At 43.2% G+C, this 23,855-nt stretch overlaps 3 protein-coding genes across 3 annotated transcripts; 2 read left to right on the top strand and 1 right to left on the bottom strand.

Annotated features, from left to right (window-relative positions):
- The first annotated feature begins 480 nt into the window (after positions 1 to 480).
- LOC109641063 (ankyrin repeat and fibronectin type-III domain-containing protein 1-like) lies at positions 481 to 15,005 on the top strand. Its single transcript, XM_020105371.2, has 19 exons — positions 481 to 748; positions 2,447 to 2,801; positions 3,103 to 3,379; positions 3,484 to 3,684; positions 5,162 to 5,275; positions 5,836 to 5,933; positions 6,341 to 6,431; positions 7,153 to 7,260; positions 7,890 to 7,989; positions 8,672 to 8,801; positions 8,954 to 9,073; positions 9,327 to 9,433; positions 9,950 to 10,064; positions 10,323 to 10,489; positions 11,067 to 11,244; positions 11,320 to 11,482; positions 11,587 to 11,753; positions 11,954 to 12,158; positions 12,374 to 15,005. Exons 2-19 carry the CDS (start codon positions 2,640 to 2,642, stop codon positions 13,126 to 13,128), a joined length of 3,258 nt encoding a protein of 1,085 aa, XP_019960930.2. The 5' UTR covers positions 481 to 748; positions 2,447 to 2,639; the 3' UTR covers positions 13,129 to 15,005.
- A 93-nt stretch (positions 15,006 to 15,098) lies between these two features.
- LOC109641083 (GTPase IMAP family member 4-like) lies at positions 15,099 to 18,396 on the top strand. The gene is made up of 2 exons (XM_020105404.2): positions 15,099 to 15,488; positions 15,999 to 18,396. The coding sequence occupies exons 1-2, from the start codon at positions 15,455 to 15,457 to the stop codon at positions 17,018 to 17,020; spliced, it is 1,056 nt and encodes a 351-aa protein (XP_019960963.2). The 5' UTR covers positions 15,099 to 15,454; the 3' UTR covers positions 17,021 to 18,396.
- On the bottom strand, positions 17,365 to 20,999 carry kdelr3 (KDEL endoplasmic reticulum protein retention receptor 3). The gene is made up of 5 exons (XM_020105405.2): positions 20,560 to 20,999; positions 20,051 to 20,151; positions 19,379 to 19,537; positions 18,914 to 19,166; positions 17,365 to 18,395 (listed from the first exon to the last, which is right to left on the bottom strand). The coding sequence occupies exons 1-5, from the start codon at positions 20,648 to 20,650 to the stop codon at positions 18,352 to 18,354; spliced, it is 648 nt and encodes a 215-aa protein (XP_019960964.1). The 5' UTR covers positions 20,651 to 20,999; the 3' UTR covers positions 17,365 to 18,351.
- Positions 21,000 to 23,855: the final 2,856 nt, after the last annotated feature.

Here is a 23,855-nt window from a genome sequence, read left to right as displayed (position 1 = left end):
TGTCTCCTTATCAAGCTGCTTCACTGTGCATGATAATTATTAAAAACATTTCATTACACATTTGCATGATCAAGGCTATCAGGTTTGAGTTTATATCACACAGCAGTGCTCTTAGTTTGTGCTCCTGTCAGTTTGTCACCTCAGGACAGTTTAACACTCAACGCCTAACGTCACCTTTTAATCATCCCCCAGTAAACACAGCAGGTAGGAACCAAAAGCAAGAGCAATGTGAATAAGAATATAAAAGTTATGCAATAAAATATACTTTTAGTTTTTACTATTGTAGTGGGACGTCATGCTTTTATATTTGTTTGTTATGTATTTGTACTTGTGTGTTTTGTGGGCTACAAAGATATTATTCACATTAATATAGATATTATGTTTAACTTTGAACCAGTGTAACTCAACTTCTAAGTTTGTATAGAACTTAATGAGCAACAGAGTCTTATGTGTATAAAAACAAGTATACAGCAGTAATTAAAAAAACAACATGTCTACAATAACTCAGGTTTCACAAGTTTCCAAGAAGATGAAGAGATTCAGTGGGAAGAGGGCGGAACAATGCGCACGAGCCGGCGCGTTCATGCACGTGCCCATACGTGTGTGCGTGTGGAGGAAGTGAGTCTCTGGTGCTGCGTTCAGGTGCGTTTCACCCTCAGAGGTGGACACTACTGAACTCGGGACGATGGATTAAATCAAATCCTCAGGTTTTCATTTAGAATCAAACATCGAGGAAAAGTGACTGACGGTAAGAAGAAAGTTTTCACTCAGTATTTAACTTTTCAGGGCGAAGTTTTCTTTTTAATTTAACCTGGTTTTAATTCATTGTAGTTTCACTTGGTGTTAGTTTATTATTTGTTAATGGTTTAATGATTTTCGTATTAGACTGACCACTGTCTTGTATAGTATTCCTCTGGATTACATTAAATCCAACTGTTCCATGATGTGTTGTTTCTTGTCACTAACTTTTGAGATGTGTTAGTTCATTGTGTGTGATGCTGAATCATGGTCCTGTTGGTTTAATTCAGAAAAAGCTAAATTCATTTGCAGTTGTAATTTGGTGCTTTAGATAATCCACACACTTTTTTAAACTGCAGGTGAAAGTAAGTAATACTTTGTATAATCTTCCACACATATGGATGTACTTGCTGAGGCATTCTTAGAATAACCTCATCAGATGTTTCCATGCACAACTTGTGAGCTGTAACATTTAGCTTCACCACAGTTTGAGACACTGACGTGCAACAAGAACCACAGTGAATCGATAGATCTATTAATATATGAGCAGTTTTTTTTTTAAATTACCCATAGCACTAGCCTGCTGTCATAGCTGTTATTCACTCAGCTACAATGCTGGCACACACTGCAATGATGCCTCCTCCCAGGTGTTTTGCCTTGTCGCTTTCTCCTCTTTCAACTGTCTCGTCAGCACTTTCCACGACTGACGTAAGACATAACAAACAAACAGGGCAAAACTGGACCAATAACACGGGCTGGTATTACCCCTATACCCCTGCATCCCCATATAGACAGCACATGCACCCTGCAGGCTACTGAGTCATGCAATGAGGTAGCATGTTCAGTGGTAATGAGTCACTTGCAAGATGTGGCGTCATTGTGGCTGGAGCCATCATACTGTGTCCTCAGATAGCACCAGCCAGGGGAGTACTCAGATTCACACAAGGACAGTGCACTACTCAGGTGCAGGACTGGACTTGATAGAGGGAGGAAATTCAGAAAAAGCCCAGAAATTTGAGGCGATCCACTTTCCCCTTTGGACGGGAAAGAGGTGACGAAACAGAGCGATGACAGCGATGATAGAGTCTGATTATGCTGTGTTTTAAAAAGATGCTCTTCAGATGAATGCTCGAGGCGTCTAATCTGTAGGGCTGTGAAAATAGTGGAGAGAGAAAGAGGGAATGAGAAGAAAGACCAAACATGAAAGAGGACACTTAGTTAAGAAAAGACTATGCCACATCGAATAGCTTCATGTGTTGGATAGAAAAAATTTAAATGTGATTTATTACAGCAAAGAAAATGCAATGAAATAAATTAAAAAATCAGACACAGCATTACTGTATGGATGAGAATGGGATTTATATTAAGTATTTGAAGAGATTGTCATTTATTCGGCTCACATCAGAAGGTTTTTCTTTAGGTAAGTGGAGGGTCGTTGGCTTTGTAGCCTTGAGAGATTCCATTCAGAGCAAATAAAAAACCTGTGCAACATTATAGAAAAAGGAACAAAAGGCAGACTGGTAAATGCTTCAAGGCATTTTTTCACCTTGTAACTTTTATCCATTCATCCACCCACACAACAGCTCCGCATATACTCGCCCTTAAAGTCAGTTTGCTTTTAATGTAGAATAATCGGTGTGAGCTTGACTGTTTTTTGTCGTTTTTTATTTCCCTTATTCTACTTCTTATCTCATTTTCACTCCTCTAGACTTGTAATGACTTTCACCTTTTCTAATACCCTCCCCCCAGTTTTCTTATCTCGTCTTCCCTCTCCATGAACTAAACCATCTGTCACCCCTTCAACTAGTTCTTCTTCTCTCCATTTTCCTGTTCTTCCTCTCCTCTCCTCTCCTCTCCTCTCCTCTCATCTCATCTTCTCTCCTCTCCTCTCCTCTCCTGTCATGTCTGTATCCATGAGGAACCCACCCCAGCGCCGGCGCTCTCTGGGTCCCGTCTCACCCAAACGTTTATACAGAAACCTGTCTGTCAGACTGAGGGGAGGAGAGTCATCTGTTGCTGGGGAAGTGGACACACCCAGGCACCTCAGCAAGTGTGCAGATGCTGTAAGATATGTTTTACGTGTCATTTTCGGGGGAGGTGCAGTGTCTGAAATGAAATTTTCTGTCCTCTTGATTGGGTTTTCATTATGGCTGAAATATACTGTATGAATGTTTTATCCCAGATGAGGCTTTGAGTTATGATTTGATTTATGGTTATGTGTCCTAATTACTGTCTCAGCATCTCCCTCCTCCTGAACCTATTTCCTCTCTCGTAAAATAAATCTATGAACCCTCTTTCTCTATCTGTCTCCCTCACCCTGCTGTGGCCCCACTCTCTCTCTCGCTCCCTGCTGCTCCCCATTAGTACAAGACCCTTTGGGAGGCTGTGGAAAATGAGGACACTTTGGCTGTACAAAGCCTGCTATCCAGAGACCACACCAGCTGTGGAGGAAGAGGAGGAGGAGGAGGAAGCTTGTGGGAGAGGGGAGAGAGGAAAGAAAGGGACTGGGAGAGAGAGAGGGTGAAGGGGGTGAACAGGATGAGCGAGCAGGGCCTGGTCCCCCTCGACGTAGCGGCCCTTACGCACAACTCCCCTCTGCTCCATGTGCTGACAAAGGGTGGAGCCAGGCACAACCCCATTTGTAAGTCTTATAAAACACCAAAAGTAACCAAAAAATGATGTCGTAAAAATGATGTCACAAGTCCGCAGTTCAATGCATGTCTGTCTCACTGTTTTTCCCCTCAGTGTGCCGACCAGCAGAATGGGCACTTAAGCTGGATGCTCTGGTGGCACTGGCAGGTAATCGGGTGGAGGAGCGGAAGAAGGAGTTGGTGAGGAGGACCAGTGCCGCGCCTCAGGCGCAAGCTGACGTCCAGAGACACGTCCGCCTCTGGAGCCTCAGGCTGCAGCTGTACTGCCGGATGAGAGAGAATTTCCAAAACACAGGTCGGTGGTCTTGGTTCAGCTTGTGGCGGTTCTCGAACCCTGGGAGTCTGACACCACCTTGGTTGTTTTCTGTCAACACAGACATTTTCTGTCCTTTTCAAACTCTGTCTCAACAAGTCAGAACTATTTTTTTCTATAAAGTCTCCATTACTGCTGACAAAGGCCACAGTCATCAGGTATTCAGCCCAACGACTCTCTTATGTTTCAGTGATTTCCTCACTGAACTCCTTTACTCCTCGGTGGCCTCTAGAAAGTTTCACTCCACCTCTTTTCACCCCATTTAAAATTCAACATACTGCCTCGCTTCAACCTTTCTAAACTCTTCCATGCACTATTCACTCCCTCCACCAGCTGCCAGTGGCTGCAACCTTGGTGTTAGTGTATATATATATATATATATATAAATACACACACACACACAAACACCTCTGCAGTACCTCTGTGAAGAGGTTTGATGCAACCTCTGTTCAGCTGTAGAAAGCTCAACAGGGTGGTTCCAGAGGTAAAAATCCCAATAATTACCAGCCATAATATTCAAACCCTCCAAGGTGGATTTACCAGAAGTTACTTGATTGTGAAACGATGTTAGCTGCTCCATAGAAGCCACAGAAAACACTACACTACCCATAATCCTCGGGTGTGATAGCAATGTTTGCTGTTACCATGAAAATGTTTAACCACAACCACGAAAATCTTGTTAGCTACTACCAGATCCGTTCATTGTTTTTTGCGTTACCAAAGAGCAACCAGGATTTCCCATGATTCCTGTTGGTAATGAAGCACTGTACCATATCGCTGGTAACAGTAACGGTACACAACCTACAATACAACACACTATATACACACATACACGAGAACAAGACACAGACTACAATATATCAAGGCTACACTAAAAAAACAACGTTGGACAGGGATCATCAGCTGTTTAGTTCTTTAGTTCTTTTACGAGGATTTTCTCAAACATCAATGGAAAAAAGGATTTAGAACCAGTAAAGTAAAAGTGTGTCTGGATGTTTCGCTCTATTTTACCTCTTAGCCTTGTTTCACCAATCTGCTCAAGTCGTCTCTCCATTGGTTCAAACTCAAGTTTTTTAGAATTATGTGATTATTTCCCCCTCTGCACTTATTTTAATTGCTCCGTATAAACATCTCTGTTTTGCTCTCATGTCATTTCTCGATAATGCAAGGCCAGTTTTCTTCCCTGTTGTTTTATGATGACAGCGTTACTATTGACAGGCGGCCGAGCACAATGGCCGTGTTGCTGCAGGCTATTAATTACTTTAACGACGTCCATAAACTTGTCAGGTGCCAAATCTGTGTGAGGGTAACGCTTTAATAATCAAATAACAACAGAGGTTGCGGGTATTTGAATCAGGCACAGTTCATATGCTGCACAGTTGTCAGTGGTTGTTGCCACAGTCAGAATTAATTACTGCTCAGTTTGAACTCTGCTCCGTCTTCTACATGTTTCCCTCAGAGCTCCCCGGCCCTCCCAGTCACGTATCCATCGTGGTGACCAGCACGTCCTCGCTGTTTGTGACCATCAAAGAGCCGGAGGGTGACACCATGGGGCTCATCACACGCTACAGAGGTGGGTGATTAATAACAGGATGTTTGATTCACTATGGAGGGATGGATGGATAGATACATGGCTGCAATAAGCTTGAAAGAAAACTACCAGAGGCCGACATAACAGTTTTTTTAGGCCTGTTGCAGTAAATGTAAGCTCTATTACCCCCCCCCCCTGTCTCTCACATGCATGGTTATAGCTTATAAAGAAATCCAATCATTTCCCAATTTGAGTCCGAACCTGGTCCTGATGGGCTCAGGTCGGGTATCCACACTCTCAGGCCTAAAATGGGCAGAGACATGATGGATAAATAAAGGACTCAGTGGAATATTTATTGATTGATCCAATATCATCAATGTCTCACACATCATTTCAGATGGCAGGTATAAAAGCTCTGTATTTATGCATCTAGTTTGCTATGCACGTAGTTTTACAGCTGCATAAATGTCAAACTTCGCAGCCAAGGCGAGATTAAGCGCAGGTGCAGCAAGTTCCCGACACTGTAAACATTCAAATCCTTACTTCTGCACCGGAGGAGGTTTTGAGTAAAGCCAGAGAATAATCTGTCAGTGTGTTCACAGTGGAATGGAGCACCTCAGCCAGCTTCAAGCGCATCCTTTGCTCAGCCCAAGTTACGGAGACCAAGAATCCCTCCTATAGTATCAAGGGACTCCTAGCAGTAAGTCCTGCACTACACACACACACACACACACACACACACACACACACACACACACACACACACACTCACACACACAGGCAAGCAAACAGCAGGGTATCCACATATTCTAACTGCAAACACACACACAGATATACAAACATATATTTAAATAGTTTAGTGACATGTAATTATGCAGACACATACTCTATAATACACACACACACACACACACTGTATTTATCTCTCTCCAATCATCATCCACTGTGCTGAACCACTTCCAATGTGAGGACACTTGTCCCCCTCAACTTAACCAGATGAATTAATAATGAGAGCAGTGTGTGATTTTTTTTTTTGTCCCGGAACGGAGGATTCATAAGGTTAATGCATGGTAATAATTTGGCGGTCTGGTGCTTCTCTAAACGCAGGGAGTGCATTACTTTGTAAGAGTGAGTGCCCACAATGTGAAAGGATGGGGTCCGCCTCAGTGCTCTACTCCAGTCAGCGCTGCCCCCTCCAGTGAGTATACTGAACTGCAAACTTGGATGAATGTGGAGTTTCCACCGCGAAGGGGCTCCGGTCTTTGTTCTCTCTGTCCCTGTGTCATGAAATCATTTGGCTGACATCAAGCTTGATGTGATTCCACTCATGGCTGGTAGATTAATGAAATATTAAAGGTGGCATTGGGAGTCGGTGGGCCTTGTATCCATGCCACTCAGAGTTTGAATTCAGCTCATAATCTTTCTTACATGGCAACTTTTATGATGGTAATTTCATTTATATTGCACATTTCATTCATAGGAACTCGACGTACTTCACATCGAGAGACTTGGTTGAAACTTAACAAACATACTAACAAATATAATATATATGTAGAGAGAAACAGATGTAAAGTTGTAAACTACATGTCTCTTTTATTATTATTGCATTACTATCCTCTTTATACTGTGAATTGCTGAAAGACATGTCTCGTTTTTTTTTTATATTGGAGACAAAAAACATTCAAAGAAGTGGAAACAGTCAGAATTGAACCACAGCAGTGAAATTTGTGATGTTCTGCATGTTGCACTCACTTAAAATAACTAAATCTAACTGGAAATGCATGTAAAAGCAGACAGTCTCTTGGATTTGGAAAGGTAGTACTCAGGACTCGCCTGCAGACGAGTTCTTAATGTCTTGGATGATTTTGCTTAATTGAAAGAAAATGAAAGTAACGATTTCTCTCTTGCTTGCGCTGCAGGCTGGAGGGAGTGCACTGGTGTGAAGTCACAGTTAAGAAACCACGAGGGCCTAGTGAGGAAACTGCTGGAAGATGCCAAAGAGCCACAATACAGAGGATACTGCATAGGTAACACTAACCCTAACACAAAAACCACTTATATCTAGGTTCTGATGGGTCCATAAGACTTTATACTGTATATATTAATATTTTTTATTGTCGTAGTTTCACAATATTTGCTGTCAATGAGTAAAATCTCAGTGAAATTAACACAAAAGGTTTTTAATCCATTTTTTAATCCTGTAATATATATTTATCTATCATTGAATAGAATAGAATCTGTCTTAGTTTTAGTATGAAAATCTATTACTCCTCTCCTCTCACTTTGCCCCGAGCCTATCTCAAGTTTCTGGGAAGAAATGCATTAAATGATAAAAGTCAGTTGAGCTTCAAAGTGTGAATGGCTTGTATTTGAAGACGTACTTGTGTGTTTTGTCTTTACTTGCATAAATGAATACGCTGAAATGTCAGAAAACATAATGAATATCAGGAACATTGCAGCATATTTGTTGTGATGTTTCTAATACGCTCATATTACTGCATTTATCTCCTACTTTACTTTATACCCATGTGCTCTCTGTGTCAACTCTTTTCACCATAGAGAGAAAACCTTTTCACCCCCTGCGTGTGCCGTGAATATATTTTGGCAGATAAAGTGATTCTCACCCCATGTGATCCTCCTCTCCTTCTCTCCACAGAGAGTTCGAAGCCCCAGAGTCCCAGCAAGCGTCTGTCTGTGTCTCGAGGCATCAAACAACTATTCCAGTCTGCCACCAAGTTTGTTCGCCTCCTACAAAGGTAGCGCTCCATCTGTCTCACCTATTCAAATGTGCCATGAGGGTTTGGGGGAGTTAGGGGCATTCAATTTGATGTGATTACAGCAGTGAAGTGAGTCCAAACTTTAAGTCTGTTAAGCTTATTGAAAAAGAGCAGGAGTGGAATTGAAGTTGCCGCAGCAGCAAGATGGATGATGATGATGAGTCGCAACTGACTGGTCAAGACTTAACTGTCTCTTACTTTCAGTGGACCACACTTGGCAGCTAACACTAGATAAATGGGACAGCTCTGCAGTAGGAAAGGGGCACAACTGTAAAAGAGAGGAACTACAGCAATGCTTTAAAACAAGTAGTTGAAGTAGTTGAAGTTATAACGAAGGAGGTCATGTTTTCACCAGCATCACTTAAAGGGCGGAGACTATCCAGCACGATGCATTTAACCAGCAGCGATATTCTCAGACGGTGTCGCCTGGGAAACTATTCATCGTTGTGGATGTCACAGTCGTCACAGAGACGAATCCAAAAATCCAAGTATTCAAAACCAAAGTCCAAACATGAGGAGAAATGAGTCCAAAAACTGAAATCAAATGTTCAGAAAGTCTTTCAGAAGATCAACATGGCAGCAGAATCATGTTCATCAGAATATAGAATGACCTGTTTTATTTCATCTGTGTGTTTGCTCTCCCCCATGTTGATTGGAATAGGGGCGTGTATTTGGCAACTGTGTTCTACCACAAGGAAAACATCCTGGTGACAGCTGAAGATCAAATCCCGCTGGTGGAGATCCAGTGCTGCTCCACCTCCATCACCCACGACTTCCTGTGGTTTGCTAAGGTGAACTGTTTGTAGCTAGAGCCACACACACACACACACACACAGTAAATACTGTTCTAAATGTAAACCACAGTTTAAAATCGATGTAAACTGTGTGTTGGTTGGTGGAAGCATCGAAACCATGAAGGCTGATCGTAGTTTTTCTCTTGCAGTTGTCCTGTGCATGGCAACAAGTGCCCTGGCTCCAGCAGGCTCTTTTCTCTGCACACTCATCCTCCTCCTCCCTCCTCCAGAACAGGCACAACATTTTAAGAGCTGTTTCCCAGCTGCAGGTAGGAAGTTAAGCGGCTTACTCTCCATGATAAGAATTATTACAATGGGTTAATTGCTATTTTAATTACCTCTTTACATCACTTCTTCCTCCTGCTCTCCCTACTGCTGCCTCGACTCTCTATCTCTGGCTCCAAACCTGTGCCCCCACAACCTGAGATTTCCTGCATAAATCCCTGTTATCCTCATATTTATTCATTTATTCATGCCCATGCTTCTGTTTCACCTCCTCACCCCACCTTTCTTTACCATCAGTCTTCCCTGGGAACGATGGACCTGGGCCAGGTGCACTACGAACCAGTCAAAGACCGACAGGGCAACGTACTCCTGGTGACTCTGAAAGAGTTCCCCAGTCTTCCCAGGTGAGACAGAGCCTTTAGGTTCATTCTGTTAATCTCTCAGCTTTTATTTCCTCCACATGGAGCAGAGGATTTCTGTTTAGACGACAGTCTCCATCATTCAATCATCATTCAGCTTCCTGCATTCATGCTGCTTTAGCTGCTTTTAGACATGCTCTGGAGAATGTCAGGAGATTCTCGATTCAGACACGTGACAGACAAACAAATACAACACAAATATCTTCACATGTCAAGAGAGCGTTTGGTGATAACGGCTGACAGCAGGGTCGATGTGCTGTAAACAAAAATATGTGATCTCCGCAGCAAAATCGTTTCTGAAAACCGCTTCATTAAAAATAAATCAAACATTTTCAATATCTACCAGACTGATTTTTCACCATCTCCCGTGTCCAAGGGTGATAACAACCCAACCGGGCACCAGGCTTGTTTACCAGCTGGTTGGGGGTTTCAACAGTTTTTCATTGGTGGTCTCATTTGGGTGCGTTTGATTCTTACTCAAACTCTCTGTTTCACTCAAAGCCCTCCTGACCCTCCGCTCCACTGGATGCCCTTGACCCGTCTGGAAAAGAACCGCAGCAGAACTCCTCTCCTGCCTGAGCCCACCGCCATGGACATGCTCTTTGAACAGCTCAGGGTGAAGCTGGATATTTATTTGTGTTTGTGTGTGTGTAGAAAGAGAGACACAACATCTAACATCACAGACACACTGCTATGTGCAGCAGAATACATTATACACTGAATTCATTTTGTTTGAGTGTTTTTTCGCTTTAACCATTTTATCATTCAGCGAGGTTTTCAAACAACCCCCAGAAATGCACATGAATTAATGAGCCCAAAAATAAAAAAATAAACAAGATGAAGTCACCAACAACTGATTCTCTCTGTTGTGCAGGAGAAGCTGTCCCTCCACAGGCACAGCATTCAGTGGGCACAGCCGGGTCTGTACGTGGGCATTCTGAAACTGTGCAGCTCAGTAGAACAGATCCGAGTCCTGGTGCCTCAGAGGCTGCCCAATCTGCTCTGCCACACACGGGTCCGACACAACGCCCACGTGTCCAGGTAACACAACCACTGCTGATTCGATCTGAGGAACCACATCAGTCCTAAATATTGAATTGTGCAAATCATACTTTTATCTTTGACAAGCAAAGCATCTTGTACCAGGGGTGCAGAAAAACTTGCATGCTTTAAAAACGATATTTATAGTAGTTTGGGAATAACAAAGGAAGACAGCGGTTCAGCGTGAAGGATTTAGTGACATCAAGTGGTGAAGTTGCATGTTGCAGCTGAATACCCCTCACCTCAAAACTCAAAAGGTTTAGTTTGTCCAGTCTGGGCCACTGTAAAAAACATGGTGGCCTCCGTAGTGAGGTAAATATAAAGTATTTAAAGATAATGGGCCCATTGCAGGGTAAAGATAACAGCTATTTGTACATTTGAATATAAATATTGAATTTTATTTTCAATTACTGTCTGAGAGTAAGAAGGAAATTCATCCAACAAAACCAGATGGCAGAATACAGATGTTTTATACCTATCTTAATCTTAATCTTAGGATTGTCTCAGGATTGTCTCACCTCTGGTCTTATCATGATTTTCATAGTGATGTTCAATTTGCTGCATTGTTGTGCAACAGAGACGAGTGGGCGTGGCTCCAGAGTCATGTTTACACCACGACCAATGGCAGCAATCAGAACCTGTTGAGCGGCGAAGACGAAAGCTTGATGGAGAACAGCGGGCTGGTGGAGTTTGTCCGGTCCCTGAGAGCAGCCATCACACATCTCCTGACGAAGCTCAACATCCCCCTCTACAGGGTAAAAAATCCCCTCAAGCCGCCTTAAACATTCTCCTTAACACTTTCTAAAATGATTGTGCCGTGTCCCCGACAGGCGTACCAGTACGGCGTGTACACTCGCGAGCTGCTGCAGTTTGGAGACAAACTGTCCGTGCTGCTGCTGCTGCCTCCCAGTGAGGACTTCAGCTCCAGCTACTGGCCTCTGGTGGGCACCAAGGAGCCCGGCCTCACCATGCCTCTGCAGATCTTTGAGCTCGGTAGGACAAACAACCGTAGTCAACAGAGAAAACCCAACAAAAAACATCCCAGGATCTGTTAGTACGGTGTGACTCCATAGTTTGATCATCTTTCCCTCTCCCAGTTCACTTCTGGACGTACGAACGCGACTTCCTGTCCCAGTACTGCCAGGCCTGGGTGAGGCTGGAGCTGGACACACATCTGGCCCAGCAGGCTCTGCGGGAGGCGCTGGACACCAAGGAGGTGCAGGAGGCCAGAGAGAGGCTGAACCGCATCACCGAGCTTTCCCATGTGAGAACATGAATGTGTTTGTCTGCTTGTCTTTCACCACATCTCTTCCTTTCTGATTCATGAAGCCTCAATGATGGAGATTAAGAAGAGATAAGGCTTTAACTAGGATGACCAATCACTGTGCCTCCCATAATATTTTCAATATCACACCTAAAGACCTTTCATTTCTTCTGTTGCCCTGTGTTCTCTTGTTTGGTCAGCGTCTGGATGTGGTGTGGAGAGACGCCCGCTGGATCATGGACTGTCTACAGTGCGTTCGGTCCAAGCAGTGGGTGGGGGCAGTGCCTCTGGGTCTGGTGATGGGCGGAGACCCACCGCCACGTCCTGATGATGAGGAAGAGGAGGAGAGTTTGACCACCAGACTGACGTGGCCCAATCGGATGCAAGTGCAGAGAGCCAACACAGGTACGATGGTGATGTGGGTGTAATTAAGCAAGTCTTAGTCAATTGCAAGTCGGGCAAACTTCACAGTTAAATCGTATAATCTCCTGCTGCGGGATGTAAATCTAGAGAATGTCTGTGTTTGACCATCCTCTACATGAGAAACTGTCAAAACAAATGCTTTAGCTTCGTCTGAATGATGCTTTAAATCAAAGACTATTTTCACGTTTCCCTTTCAGAGAGTTTAGTGTGTTCGACTCCACCCAATGTCGTCACTGCCGAGGTCTCCCCTCCGGCAGGAATCATGGTCGCTCCTGGAGAATTCACCCCACTGGTGTCAACGGAGGGCGTGGCAAAGGGAGGTTACCCTGTGGACATCACTGCCCAGTCAACTGTGGACTTGACAAGCATTGGCCCGTCTGAAATATGTGCAACCACTTTAATCGAATCTGGACTAGAGCCTGGTGCCGTCGCACAGATGGACGTAGGGTTCACAGTTCTGGACGCGCAGGAGGCCTACAACAATGAACAGGATTTTCCTTCCAGCATCACTGAGGTAATCCGACCAATGGAGATGGCGGAGTTAGTGGACATCCTGCCAACGCTGAGTCTTATCGAGGAGGAGACGCCCAGTGGTCCGCCCACACCATCAGTCATGGACATGCTGGAGAGCTTTGGGCTGGGGATCGATGAAAACAACACGCTGTTCAACTTGGGTCACTCCTGCTTGATCAGTGGAGATGGGAGTCTCTCACAACACAACCTGCACTGTAACAGCAGCAGGAGTGAGACACACAGTAAGAATATGGCGTCACAAGGACAAGACGCGTTGGCTTCTCACGCCATGTTCAGCGCCACCGGTGGTGACGTGCCTGTTTCGAGCTGGGACTTTCCTCCAGAGCTTTCAGAGACGCAGAAGGTTCCCAGCGAGGTAGCGAGCTTTCCAGTGAGAAACCAGGTGGAGTGGGACAGACCCTCCAACAGTTCATCCTGATATCGACTCATCAAACAGAACTACTTAGAACTTGTGTGATTTTGAAACCACAGTGGGCTGCACGCCAATGGTTCATAGAGAAAAGTTTTAGGTTTGGAAATGGCTTTGGATCAGTTACAGTTTTCCTCGATTGCTGAGGCCCCTTTAGGCTACATCCATACTACAAGGTTTTCTTTTGAACACCCTGCTACAGTTACACCTGGCGTCCACACTACTCCGGAGGTTAAGAGCCTCCAAAACAGAGAAGTTTGGAAACACTGCTGCAACCTTTTTAGTTTAAAAGCTCTGAGGCTGCGTAAGAGAGGGCAGAAACAAAGATGTTTCTACGATGACGTAGACGTATCTGCTGATTGGGTCTTTTCAGTCATTTCATCCATACTGCTACTATAAATAAAACGTGGTAGTGTGGCTGTAGCCGTAATGAAAGTGGGATTGACTTGATCCTCATCACCTTCCTAGCTCAGCAGAAGTTTTCTTTTTACACTTTTTTTTTATTGGGTTCAAACATTTTTTGGACCCTCTTTCAAAACACTTAACACAGATCTCATGCAAAGACCCAAAACATCTTTGTTTACCTGAGCTAAACAAAAGGAAAACATCTGTTCACAGCTGTATGAATCTCTAATGGAACTGTGTGAGGCTCCTTTGCACAAATCTTCAGTCAGTCTGTATCCACCTGTTTTAAAAGATGCCACGTCTGTGTTGCTCTTCGCAAACATGGATCAAAATGAATTAATGCAGCACAAAAGCTGAACCATATTCAAAGTCCACAATTATTTAACCTACATCATGTATACAGTCTTTTCTAGATTAGGGATCCTACACAGGGATTCAGTGACCTCCAGGGGTCCTCAGAGGTACTGTCCAATCAATTCATCATTCATAATTAATTCATTAAAATATAAAAATAAAATAAAAAACAGAAAACAAATCAAACATTCGCAAAAATTAATGTCCTTTGAAAAGTATAATTCATACAACTTGACGAGAGACTACACGTTAATACTTTTTCATGTGCAGGCAGACTCAATCCTGCACATAAACATGACGATGAACTAGTGAGTTACGTAATACAGTAACGTTAGATAGATTTTTTTATTATGCATGTAGTAGGGGGTCCCTGCTCTGTCCCTCTGTCAGTAAAGATGTCCCTGGCCTGAAAAACGTTGAAGACTCCTGGTGTGGAAGCTCAAAGACATTTCATGGACACATAATGACCTGCGGACAAGATTGAAATAAATAAAACTTAATAAGAAAACTATACTGTTTTCAAGAGATGCTCTCAAAACTGTGTAGAACATGCAGCTACAGAGCAGCAGGGTTACATCTCAAGTCATATAATATGTCTCTTGTGCTTCTTTAGCTCAAGCTATGATGGTGAAACATGTAACAGACGTGTAGCACAAATGAGTCTGAGCTGCTTCATGTTGATGCTGTGTTTTGTATTTTGTTGTTCACTGTGTAACAATCGATTGAAGGGAAATATTCATTTGACCACAAGTTGTGATGTTTGATATTTGCTTTTGTTGCAGGTGGTTCCTGTTTTGTGAGTTTCTGAGCATGTGTCACGTGTTTGGACAGTGTGCTTGTGTTTCTCTGTGTGTAACCGTCTTGATAAAGGGTTTGAGTGGACACAACCTCAGCTAAGTCATCGTCACTGATCTGAAAATGGACGTGGACAGTTAGAAAAGAAAGGCACCATTACTCCACTAATAATATTATATGTGGTCTGGACCTGTAGCTGATCTATTCTAATGTTCAGTCCAGTAGAGCTTTATAATGGCAGTTCTATCACTTGAAGATCCATCACACTCACTACAGCATGGAGCACATTACTGCATTTTGGGGCTGGTAATAAAGAATAACTGAAAAGCTGACACTCTGTGAGTTTTTAATTGATTAATTGATTTTGTATCCTGTTCATTAAACACCGCGGCACCCAGAGAACGAGATCATACCGCCTGTCAGCGGCCAGACTGGAAACTGCAACAGCGAATTCTTTTCTATTATAGCAGGACGTACCACCGCGTGATTATCCGGACTCACAGTGGAAACATGTGAGTGCACAGTTCGTCTCTGGTGTAGAAACCAGTCTCGACTTAATAATAAATGATTTGGTGTTGCAGTGTGGGAGGCGGAGTGGAGCATCTCTCTCTCATCACAGGACTGCGACAGATGCGCAGCTGCTTCCAGCGGTTTGGTGGAAATAGATTAAAAAAGACAAGTCAAAGGAAAAAGTGCATCTGAGAACTCACGAGATATTTTATAGTCGTGGAATCCGCGTCTGGACGAAGGTTTGTGTTTTCATCACAGCTCGTCTGTTGTGATGTCATCCTCTGAAAATGCTGCGTCACATGAAGGTATGTGGATTTACTGTTATCACAGTCATGAAGACTGGACTGTGTATGATGACATCTACAAGACATGATTCAAACTAAACAGCCTGTAGTCCAAAAAGATGTGAAATTGATAAAATAGCCCAAATATCAAATGTGATAATAATCATTGTAAACCTTGAAAAGACAATAATCTTAAATCTATGCATACTTTAAATATTTGCCAGTGAAGATAATAAATAATAAAACTGAAATTACTTCACCGCTGTTGTGTCCAGACTCACATGAGGTCACGTGACCTTTGACCACTGAAATCTATTCTTTAAGTCCAAGTGACAACTGATCAAATTGTAAAGACAAAGACTTGAGATGTTGATGTTGTGTGAGGTCACAGTGACCTGGATCTATGACCTTTGACCACCCAACTATAATCAGTTAAACCGTGAGACTAAATGTGCCAAATTTAAAAGTGTTGTCTCTGGGCATTCTTAAGATAAGGTATGTTCATGTACTGAGACTTTACTTGCTCCACAGTCTGTGCAGCATCATCCCCAGCACCAGAGTCCGAACCCCTGAGGCTCGTCCTGCTGGGGAGGACGGGAACAGGCCGAAGTTCCTCGGGCAACGCCATCCTGGGCAGGTCGGCTTTCAGGGCGGACGTCTCCCCCTCTTCTGTGACCACGCAATGCAAGAAGGAGACTGGGACAGTGAACGGGCGCAGCGTCTCTGTGATTGACACCCCGGGGTTCTTCCACACACAGCTGCCACCTCAGGAGGTCATGGCAGAGGTGGGGCGGTGTGTCACCCTGTCCTCTCCGGGACCCCATGCCTTCTTAGTAACGCTGCAGCCCTGCAGGTTCACAAAAGAGGAAAGGGAAACGCTGGAGTGGATCAAGGCTACATTTGGGCCTGAAGTCCGCAGGTTCACCATGGTGCTGTTCACCTGGGGAGACAAGCTGCAGGGCAAACACACCGGGGACTTCCTGGAGGAGAGCAAGGAGCTGCTGGAGTTTGTCAGCAGCTGCAATGGAGGGTATCATGTCTTTGATAACAGCGAGCGGGACAAGACAACAGAGTGGACGCCACAAGTCGAGCAGCTGCTGAAGAAGGTGGACAAGATGGTGGAGGGCAATGGAGGCGGTTGCTACAGCAACGAGATGTTTCGGGAGGCCGAGAGGGTGATCAAGGAGGCACAAGAGAGGATTCTGGGACAAAACCCGGAGTCCCCTCAGAAGTTAGCTGAGGTCAAAGAGGAGCAGGGACCAGAGTTAGAGAGGAGGAGGAGGAGGGAGGAGGAAGAGGCCAGGAAGAGGGCAGAGGGCCTTTTCTGGTGCGAGCTGCTGACTGCGGTGGGGAAGGGTGCAGCAGAGGGGGCAGGAATCATGGGGAAGGACAAAGGGAAAGGGAAAGCTGTGACGAAGGTGAAGGTGGTGGAGAGGGCAGCCGCTCTGGCAGCGTCGCCGCTCTCCATCAGCTCTGCCGCGAAAGTGGTGGGAGGGGCTGTGAGGGAGGGGAGTAAAGTGTTGTACAAGCATCGAAAAACTTTGCTGCACTGAGGGAAACTTTACTGCACTGAGGGAAACTTTGCTGCACTGAGGGAAACTTTACTGCATTCAAATGTAGTGGAGTTATGGTCTTTATTCAGCCCAGAGGAGAACAACTCACTCATTCACACATTCTATCTGTAATTAACACTGACAGAGTGCACCAGCACTTTCAGACCACACTGTCAATGCAGGTGTATGTATGTGTGTGTGTGTGTGTGTGTGTGTGTGTGTGTGTGTGTTTGTGTGTATGTATGTATGTGTGTGTGTTTTGGGGGAGTGTACACAAAGGTAAACATCCTGGTATGTTTCAGTCCTTGTGGATTGGGAACAAAGAAGAACACCACACCTTTGAGTTGACTGAAGTCATATGTTATAATAAAAGAAATGTCAATGCATATACCATAATCGTGTGCAATTCACCTCTCTGTCAGTAACATGTTTTACAGACATTTTACAGAAATTAAAAAACGCTCTGATGCCATGTTTACCCTCAACACAAGACAGTTAAAGAACTGACCCGGGGGGGAGGACCACAACATTTGTTTTCCTCAAGCGTTTCAGCAGCTGTTTGTTCCATCTTTGGTTCCATTTAGGAAAAATTACAAAAGAATTTAGCCTTACTTTTTTCACCCATGAATATATTGGACATGTTTCTTACAAAAAGACGACGATGACAAAGAGGAAATATTCAAAGTTAACATGATTGGCAATAAGGAAATAAAAACATCATGGTAGGTTTAGAGTGTGTCATCACCAGAATCAAAGAGGAAGACACTTTGTTGAATATTACACATTCACAAATATGATAATATTTGTAATTACTGTATCATCAGGAAAGACCAGAGGTGACTAGAAATATGTGGGTTCTCTAACAGCTACAATAACAGGAAGCACTGGATCTGTAGCTACACTGTGTGGAAACTAAAGCTGCACACAATCTGAATCGGAGAGCTGTACAAAAAGGCAACAGCAACTTTCAGGCACATTTCTTTGTGGATTATCTCTCTGCTGATGGGAAACTAAAGACAAACACACAGTTTCCATAGTGTTACTCGTTTCAGGGACACACTTCAAGTGTCTCATTTGCATCTTATAAAAACAAACAAAAATACAGTTATGCACAAACACGCACTCGCAAGCTCACATTCGCAAACACATAGACTCAAACTACCAGTCAGACAGAAATTTAATTTCAAGAGTTGCACTTGTTTTGGTCTAGAGAATGAAAGCAGACCTTTAGCTCCCTTATAATAAACACGTGTACAGTTGAAGGGCCGGGTCTGTTTTGAAATGCGGAGCGGTCGCAGGCACAGATGGGTGGTTCGCCAATGGTATTTGTTTTAAATGGGCATCGGCAGGCTCATCTTCCCTCTTCCTCGAAGTACTGCGCACAGGCAGGAGGAAAGAAAAAGAGGACAATGTGTTAGAGCTTGATTTAAAAATGTAAGGTCCTGTTTGTTAACAGTTAACAAACACTATTCACACTCATCTGACCGGATTTTTCCCTTATGTACTGTGTACAATGATACATCACTTCCTCAACTAGAAAAGCAGGATAATTACTTCACATCTCACAGTAGACAGACGATGCCATTCACACATTATAACTCAAAAAATCAACTTAGTACATTTGCAGCCCTCTGTGTATTAAATTCTTCTACACATAGTTATAAAATGATGGTTTAGGTTTTATGGGTTAGAAACTATTTGATATATTATAAAGAGCATTTGTGATTATTTTTTATATGTAAAAAATAAGCAAAAGTCAAAATCCCTGTTAACTGCACCTCCACAGATGAGGAAAATAAACATAATTACAATAATACAACTAATTTACAGCTAATTATATCAACAGAAATTGATGTGAAAGCTGAATTTCCCTTCACAGATATCTCTACTCACCCCTTGTGACGTAGAGGTAGAAGAAATCGCAGAAGAAGATGGTCTGCACGACGCCAGACACCACTGCGATCTGGTCAAAGAAGCCCTCCGTGTGGTAACGCCACACCCAGTTGGCTATGTAGAGGGCTCGATAGAGGCCCAGGAAGAACAGATAGTGTGTGGTGATGGACTCCGCCTCGCCAGTTTTGGTGATCATGAAGAGCTGGGGCATTATGGCCACCGCCTCCAGGAAGATGGAGAAGGTCCAGAGGATCTGGGTGGAAGCAGCAGGAGGGAGAGAGTTTTACTGTAATCAGTCTTTCAGTGGAGACATTATGAAAAAAGATGAAAAGTGGTATATATATATATATATATATATATAAATAATAACAATGAATAATAACAAATCCCTGCAGCTACAAATAAAAATGAAGATATGACTGTTGATTCAGCAGAATTGAAAAGAGCGTCAGAGTGATTATTTACCTCCATCGGGGTGAAGGCGTAGTTCTCCAAGAAGGACAGTCCGATGACGGGCACCAACAGGAACTCTATGCGGAACGTGTCATTTTCCGAGTCGAATGTGTTCCTGAAGCGCATGTAGATCAGGTACACGGTAGCATAGGACATCGACAGGAACACCACCTGAGACCAGTGTCAAGTAATTGTATTTGAACATGGATGAAACCACAGTGGTTATCCAGCTAACCTCTGTTTATTTTAATCTGCTGACACTAGTACTTCTCTCTTTACTGGAGCCTAGACTCATTTGTCCCTGTTAGGATCCTGTAGAGCGATGACTCAGGTTTTCCAGCGATCTGAGTGTTCAACAGTTTGGACGTTATGATTCGTTATCTCAAAGTTAACCTGCTCCAGAGCAGGATAACGCTTCAGCATAAGTTACTGTGGCGATTTAACTCAGTAAGAAGTGAGCCACCTTCATATAACTGAAAACTCACAAAACCGATAACCACAAATCCTGGTGAGTGTCTCACACAGCCTTTGATTTACAAACCGGTTCATTAGGCACATGAGAACAAAATCAATCGCTCAGATATGTAGCCACACTCAGCAGGAGGAAGTTTAGGTTTTCACTGGGGTTGTGTTAAGGACAGGAAACGTGTGTGTGTGTGTGTGTGTGTGTGTTACTTCACTTACCTTCATGACCGTGTTGTAAGGAGAAATGAAGACGGTGAATAAGTCGAGGTACCTGGTGGTGAAGACAAGCGCAAACAGCACCTGAGACTTCCCAGAGATGCCTAAAGAAGAAAAAGAGAGAAATCATTCCACTGAGATTATTAATCATATCGACCATCGTATGCAGATGATGGTTCATTCACTGCTCCTGGACAGTTTCTTGGCTGAATAAGGGAAGAAAGCAGCAGAGGTGTAGACTGAGTTTGTTTTAAAGATGTAGCCTGATGTGTGAGAGGTGGAGCAGGCAGCAGATTGTTTAGTTACCCTTGCCACGTCGCGTCCACTCCTGCAGAACACAGCATCGTGTAAACACCAAACAACACACACATCTGACATGTGCAGCAGGTTCGTAAAGTGCAAAACTGTCTCTGTGCAGTGGTGCATGTGTGATGTGACGCAGTCAGAGCCAGAACAAGTCTCCTGTAGTTTGCAGAGCAGTGCTGGTGTTGCTGTGTGGAGTGTGAGTCTACCTGCACAGGACCTGGACCTCCATATCTTCAGGAGCAGGATGATGATGGCCGCCAGATGTGATGTGTCACCCGCCAGACGAAAGATGTTCATGTTGTTAACGTTGTGCTTCAACAACAACAACAACGAGAGTCTGGATACAACAACAACAACAACAACAGGCCTGACACGTCCCCGGGAGACAGGGCAGAGTTAGTTAGCCTCAAAAACAAGACTAGCTAACAGGCTAACGAGACTTCCGGTTGGTCCAGCAGCGCTGACCTCGACTCTCTGGATGCAAAAGTGAGTAAAAGTAAAAGTGTGGAGGTTTCTCAGCTGAGTGTGAGCAGGAGCCTCAGAGGAAAGTGTTTCCAGAGGAGGTGACGTGGCTGACAGCTCACACAACAGGAGCTAGCATCAAGCTAACCCGGATCCGTCAGACGCGCCATGTTCCGGTTCAGGTTTTTCAAAGTTAAACTCGCGCTGAGTCGTCACGCGCACTGGCATTAGTCGTTTACCTAAAGTCGTCTCTCTATAAAAACGTGTCCGTGTCCGGACTCAGATCCACACGTGTTTGGCGTCGAAAATAAACTCACCGAGTTGTTCGTTCAAATGTGACGTTGTTTTGTTTTGAAAGGCGAAATCCCTCCTATCCACTGCTGCCTGATGTTTTCCGGTTTACTTCAGTCATCTTCAATAAGCTGATGGAAACAGCAGGTGGCGCTAGAGGGCAGGGGGAAAGCAATATTATCTATCTATCTATCTATTTATATATGATCTATTATCTATATATCTATCTATTTATGTATTTATATATTATCTATCTATCTATCTATTTATATATTTATATATTATCTATCTATCTATCTATTTATATATTTATATATTATTTATCTATTTATCTATTTATATATTATCTATCTATCTATCTATTTATATATTTATATATTATCTATCTATCTATCTATTTATATATTTATATATTATCTATCTATCTATCTATCTATCTATCTATCTATTTATATATTTATATATTATCTATCTATCTATCTATCTATCTATTTATATATTATCTATTATCTATCTATCTATCTATTTATATATTTATGTATTATCTATCTATCTATCTATTTATATATTTATATATTATCTATCTATCTATTTATGTATTATCTATCTATCTATCTATATATTTATATATTTATATATTATCTATCTATCTATCTATCTATCTATCTATCTATCTATCTATCTATCTATCTATCTATCTATCTATCTATTTATATATTTATATATTATCTATCTATCTATCTATCTATGTGATGATGGCTGTGATGAAATGATCTAAGATAGTGGATTCAGTGGATGACATCAGTGACTGTTGAACGTCTGTAACATGAAGACATCTCATTATAAACTGGGATGTTTTACGTCACAAACACATGAGTGACCTCTATCCAGTGACGACTTGCAGCATTCATGATTTTCAGTGTTTTAAAATACTCTCTCTGTCTCTTTCCTGGTGTTTCTCCACCTACCTCCCTTTCTTCCTGACTCTGTTCTGTGAATCACCATCAGAACACCTTGAAACCACTCACCCTCCATCTGTCATCATGGTGTCTCCCTTCAGATCCCACCTCCTCCCCTGTCGCCCTCCTTCTTACGATAACCTACAGATTTGTAATTCTGGATTTGCACACATCCCGCGCGCCTGCATCCTACTTTCATGTTGGATGCAGTAGAAACAGCAACAGGGCACCTGAGGTCACAGAGGAAACGCTGTCAGCCTACTCAGAGTACATGTGTGGTGCCTGGTGCGGAGAAGTGAGGGGGCACCACACACCACCGGAGAGCACCGGCCTCCTTCTACACCCCTGAAGCATCTAAACACAGAGCCTGGGCCCTTTATCTGCCACTGGGTTGTTCACGAGGAGTGTTATTCTTCAAGTCTTCACATCATTTCAAAGATTCTGCTTCATACGTCTCCTATTTGTGATTTATTTCAGTCCAGCATGTGGCTGAAGGAAGATGAGCCCACGGGAAATGTGCTGTAGAGAACATCCTGTGGACAGAGCTGACCCGTATGTGCTGTTGTAATGAGGGTGTTCTGAGCAAAAGGTTACGGGAACCTAATCTGACACCCAGGCCTGATTAGAAGCTATTAATACACACACACACACACAGATGCACGTCCCCTGAGGAGTCTGTCCTCCTGGTCATCTCCTCCCTGGACTGTGCGACCGTCTGAAACCCCCCATCTCCTCCCTTCCTCTGACACGGCCCGTCTTTACCTCTGCTGAGGAGATTCTGTTTTCACCCGTGTGTGTTTGTTTTACACATTACACAAAAACGACTAAACACATTCAAGGTCAAGGAAGAACTCTTTATATTGTAATTAAACCACATCCCTTTCTTTTCTATTCCAGGATATTTAGAGGACTGAAATCGAGGAGTGTGTGAAATTTAGTGCAGCTTGATTTAATTTAAGCGGATTGGTGCCATTCTAGTGTCAGATTTTGTTTGTGAGTCTGCGTCTGTTTGAAAATCACACAAAAAGTGAATCAAAAGGAGCTTGTGCATTATAACATTTTAAGGCCGTATATTCTCTAAATTCTCTCCTTGATTTCTGCATTGATCGGATTTTATTATCAGCCTGTTTACCAGTGTAACAATGATTGAGTTGTTCAGATTCACACTGTGGGTTTTCCTCCCCTCGGGGTCGGGTGCATCTACAAAGAAATATTTTTCTTCACATCTGAGAAAGAATTCAGAGAGACGCTCAATAACGTCACCACCTTCCTCTGTTGTGGGTCGACTGCTCCGTGTGGCTGACCTGCTCCAACCAGCAGATATCTCCGGCTGCCTGTGTGGTGGCAGTAATGCAGACTGAACTGAGGACGAGGAGTAAGGAGCTAAAGGGGAGCTGCTCTGTGACGGGGGGGGGGTTTCCATTGAGACAGTTTTTACTCAATTCATATCATACATGTGGATTCCACATGAAGAGACGTTTAAAGCAGAACAGTAAATGTGAGAGATGATGAAGTTTTGAGGTTCGCTGTGGATGAAATGTTTTCCTCAGACACTACGTCACAATAACTTGTGAAGATGAAAGAAAAGGAATTAAACAATTGACGATGACTTTGATGTAAATTATGAAGCTGGTGGAGCTTCACTAAAACAGAGAGGAGACGGTTGCATACTATCACATATTTAAACACTTAAACAGTGGAAATATCCAAATGTCTAATTATGTTATCAATAATACAAATAGAAGTAGTAGTAGTAGTAGTAGTATCCCTGCCTATATGTGCATATATAT

Source organism: Paralichthys olivaceus, chromosome 5, assembly GCF_024713975.1.
Source record: "Paralichthys olivaceus isolate ysfri-2021 chromosome 5, ASM2471397v2, whole genome shotgun sequence".
In the NCBI taxonomy this organism is placed as follows: domain Eukaryota; kingdom Metazoa; phylum Chordata; class Actinopteri; order Pleuronectiformes; family Paralichthyidae; genus Paralichthys; species Paralichthys olivaceus.
The sequence above is the reverse complement of the archived record's forward strand: the minus strand, read 5'-3'. Positions and strand labels throughout refer to the sequence as shown.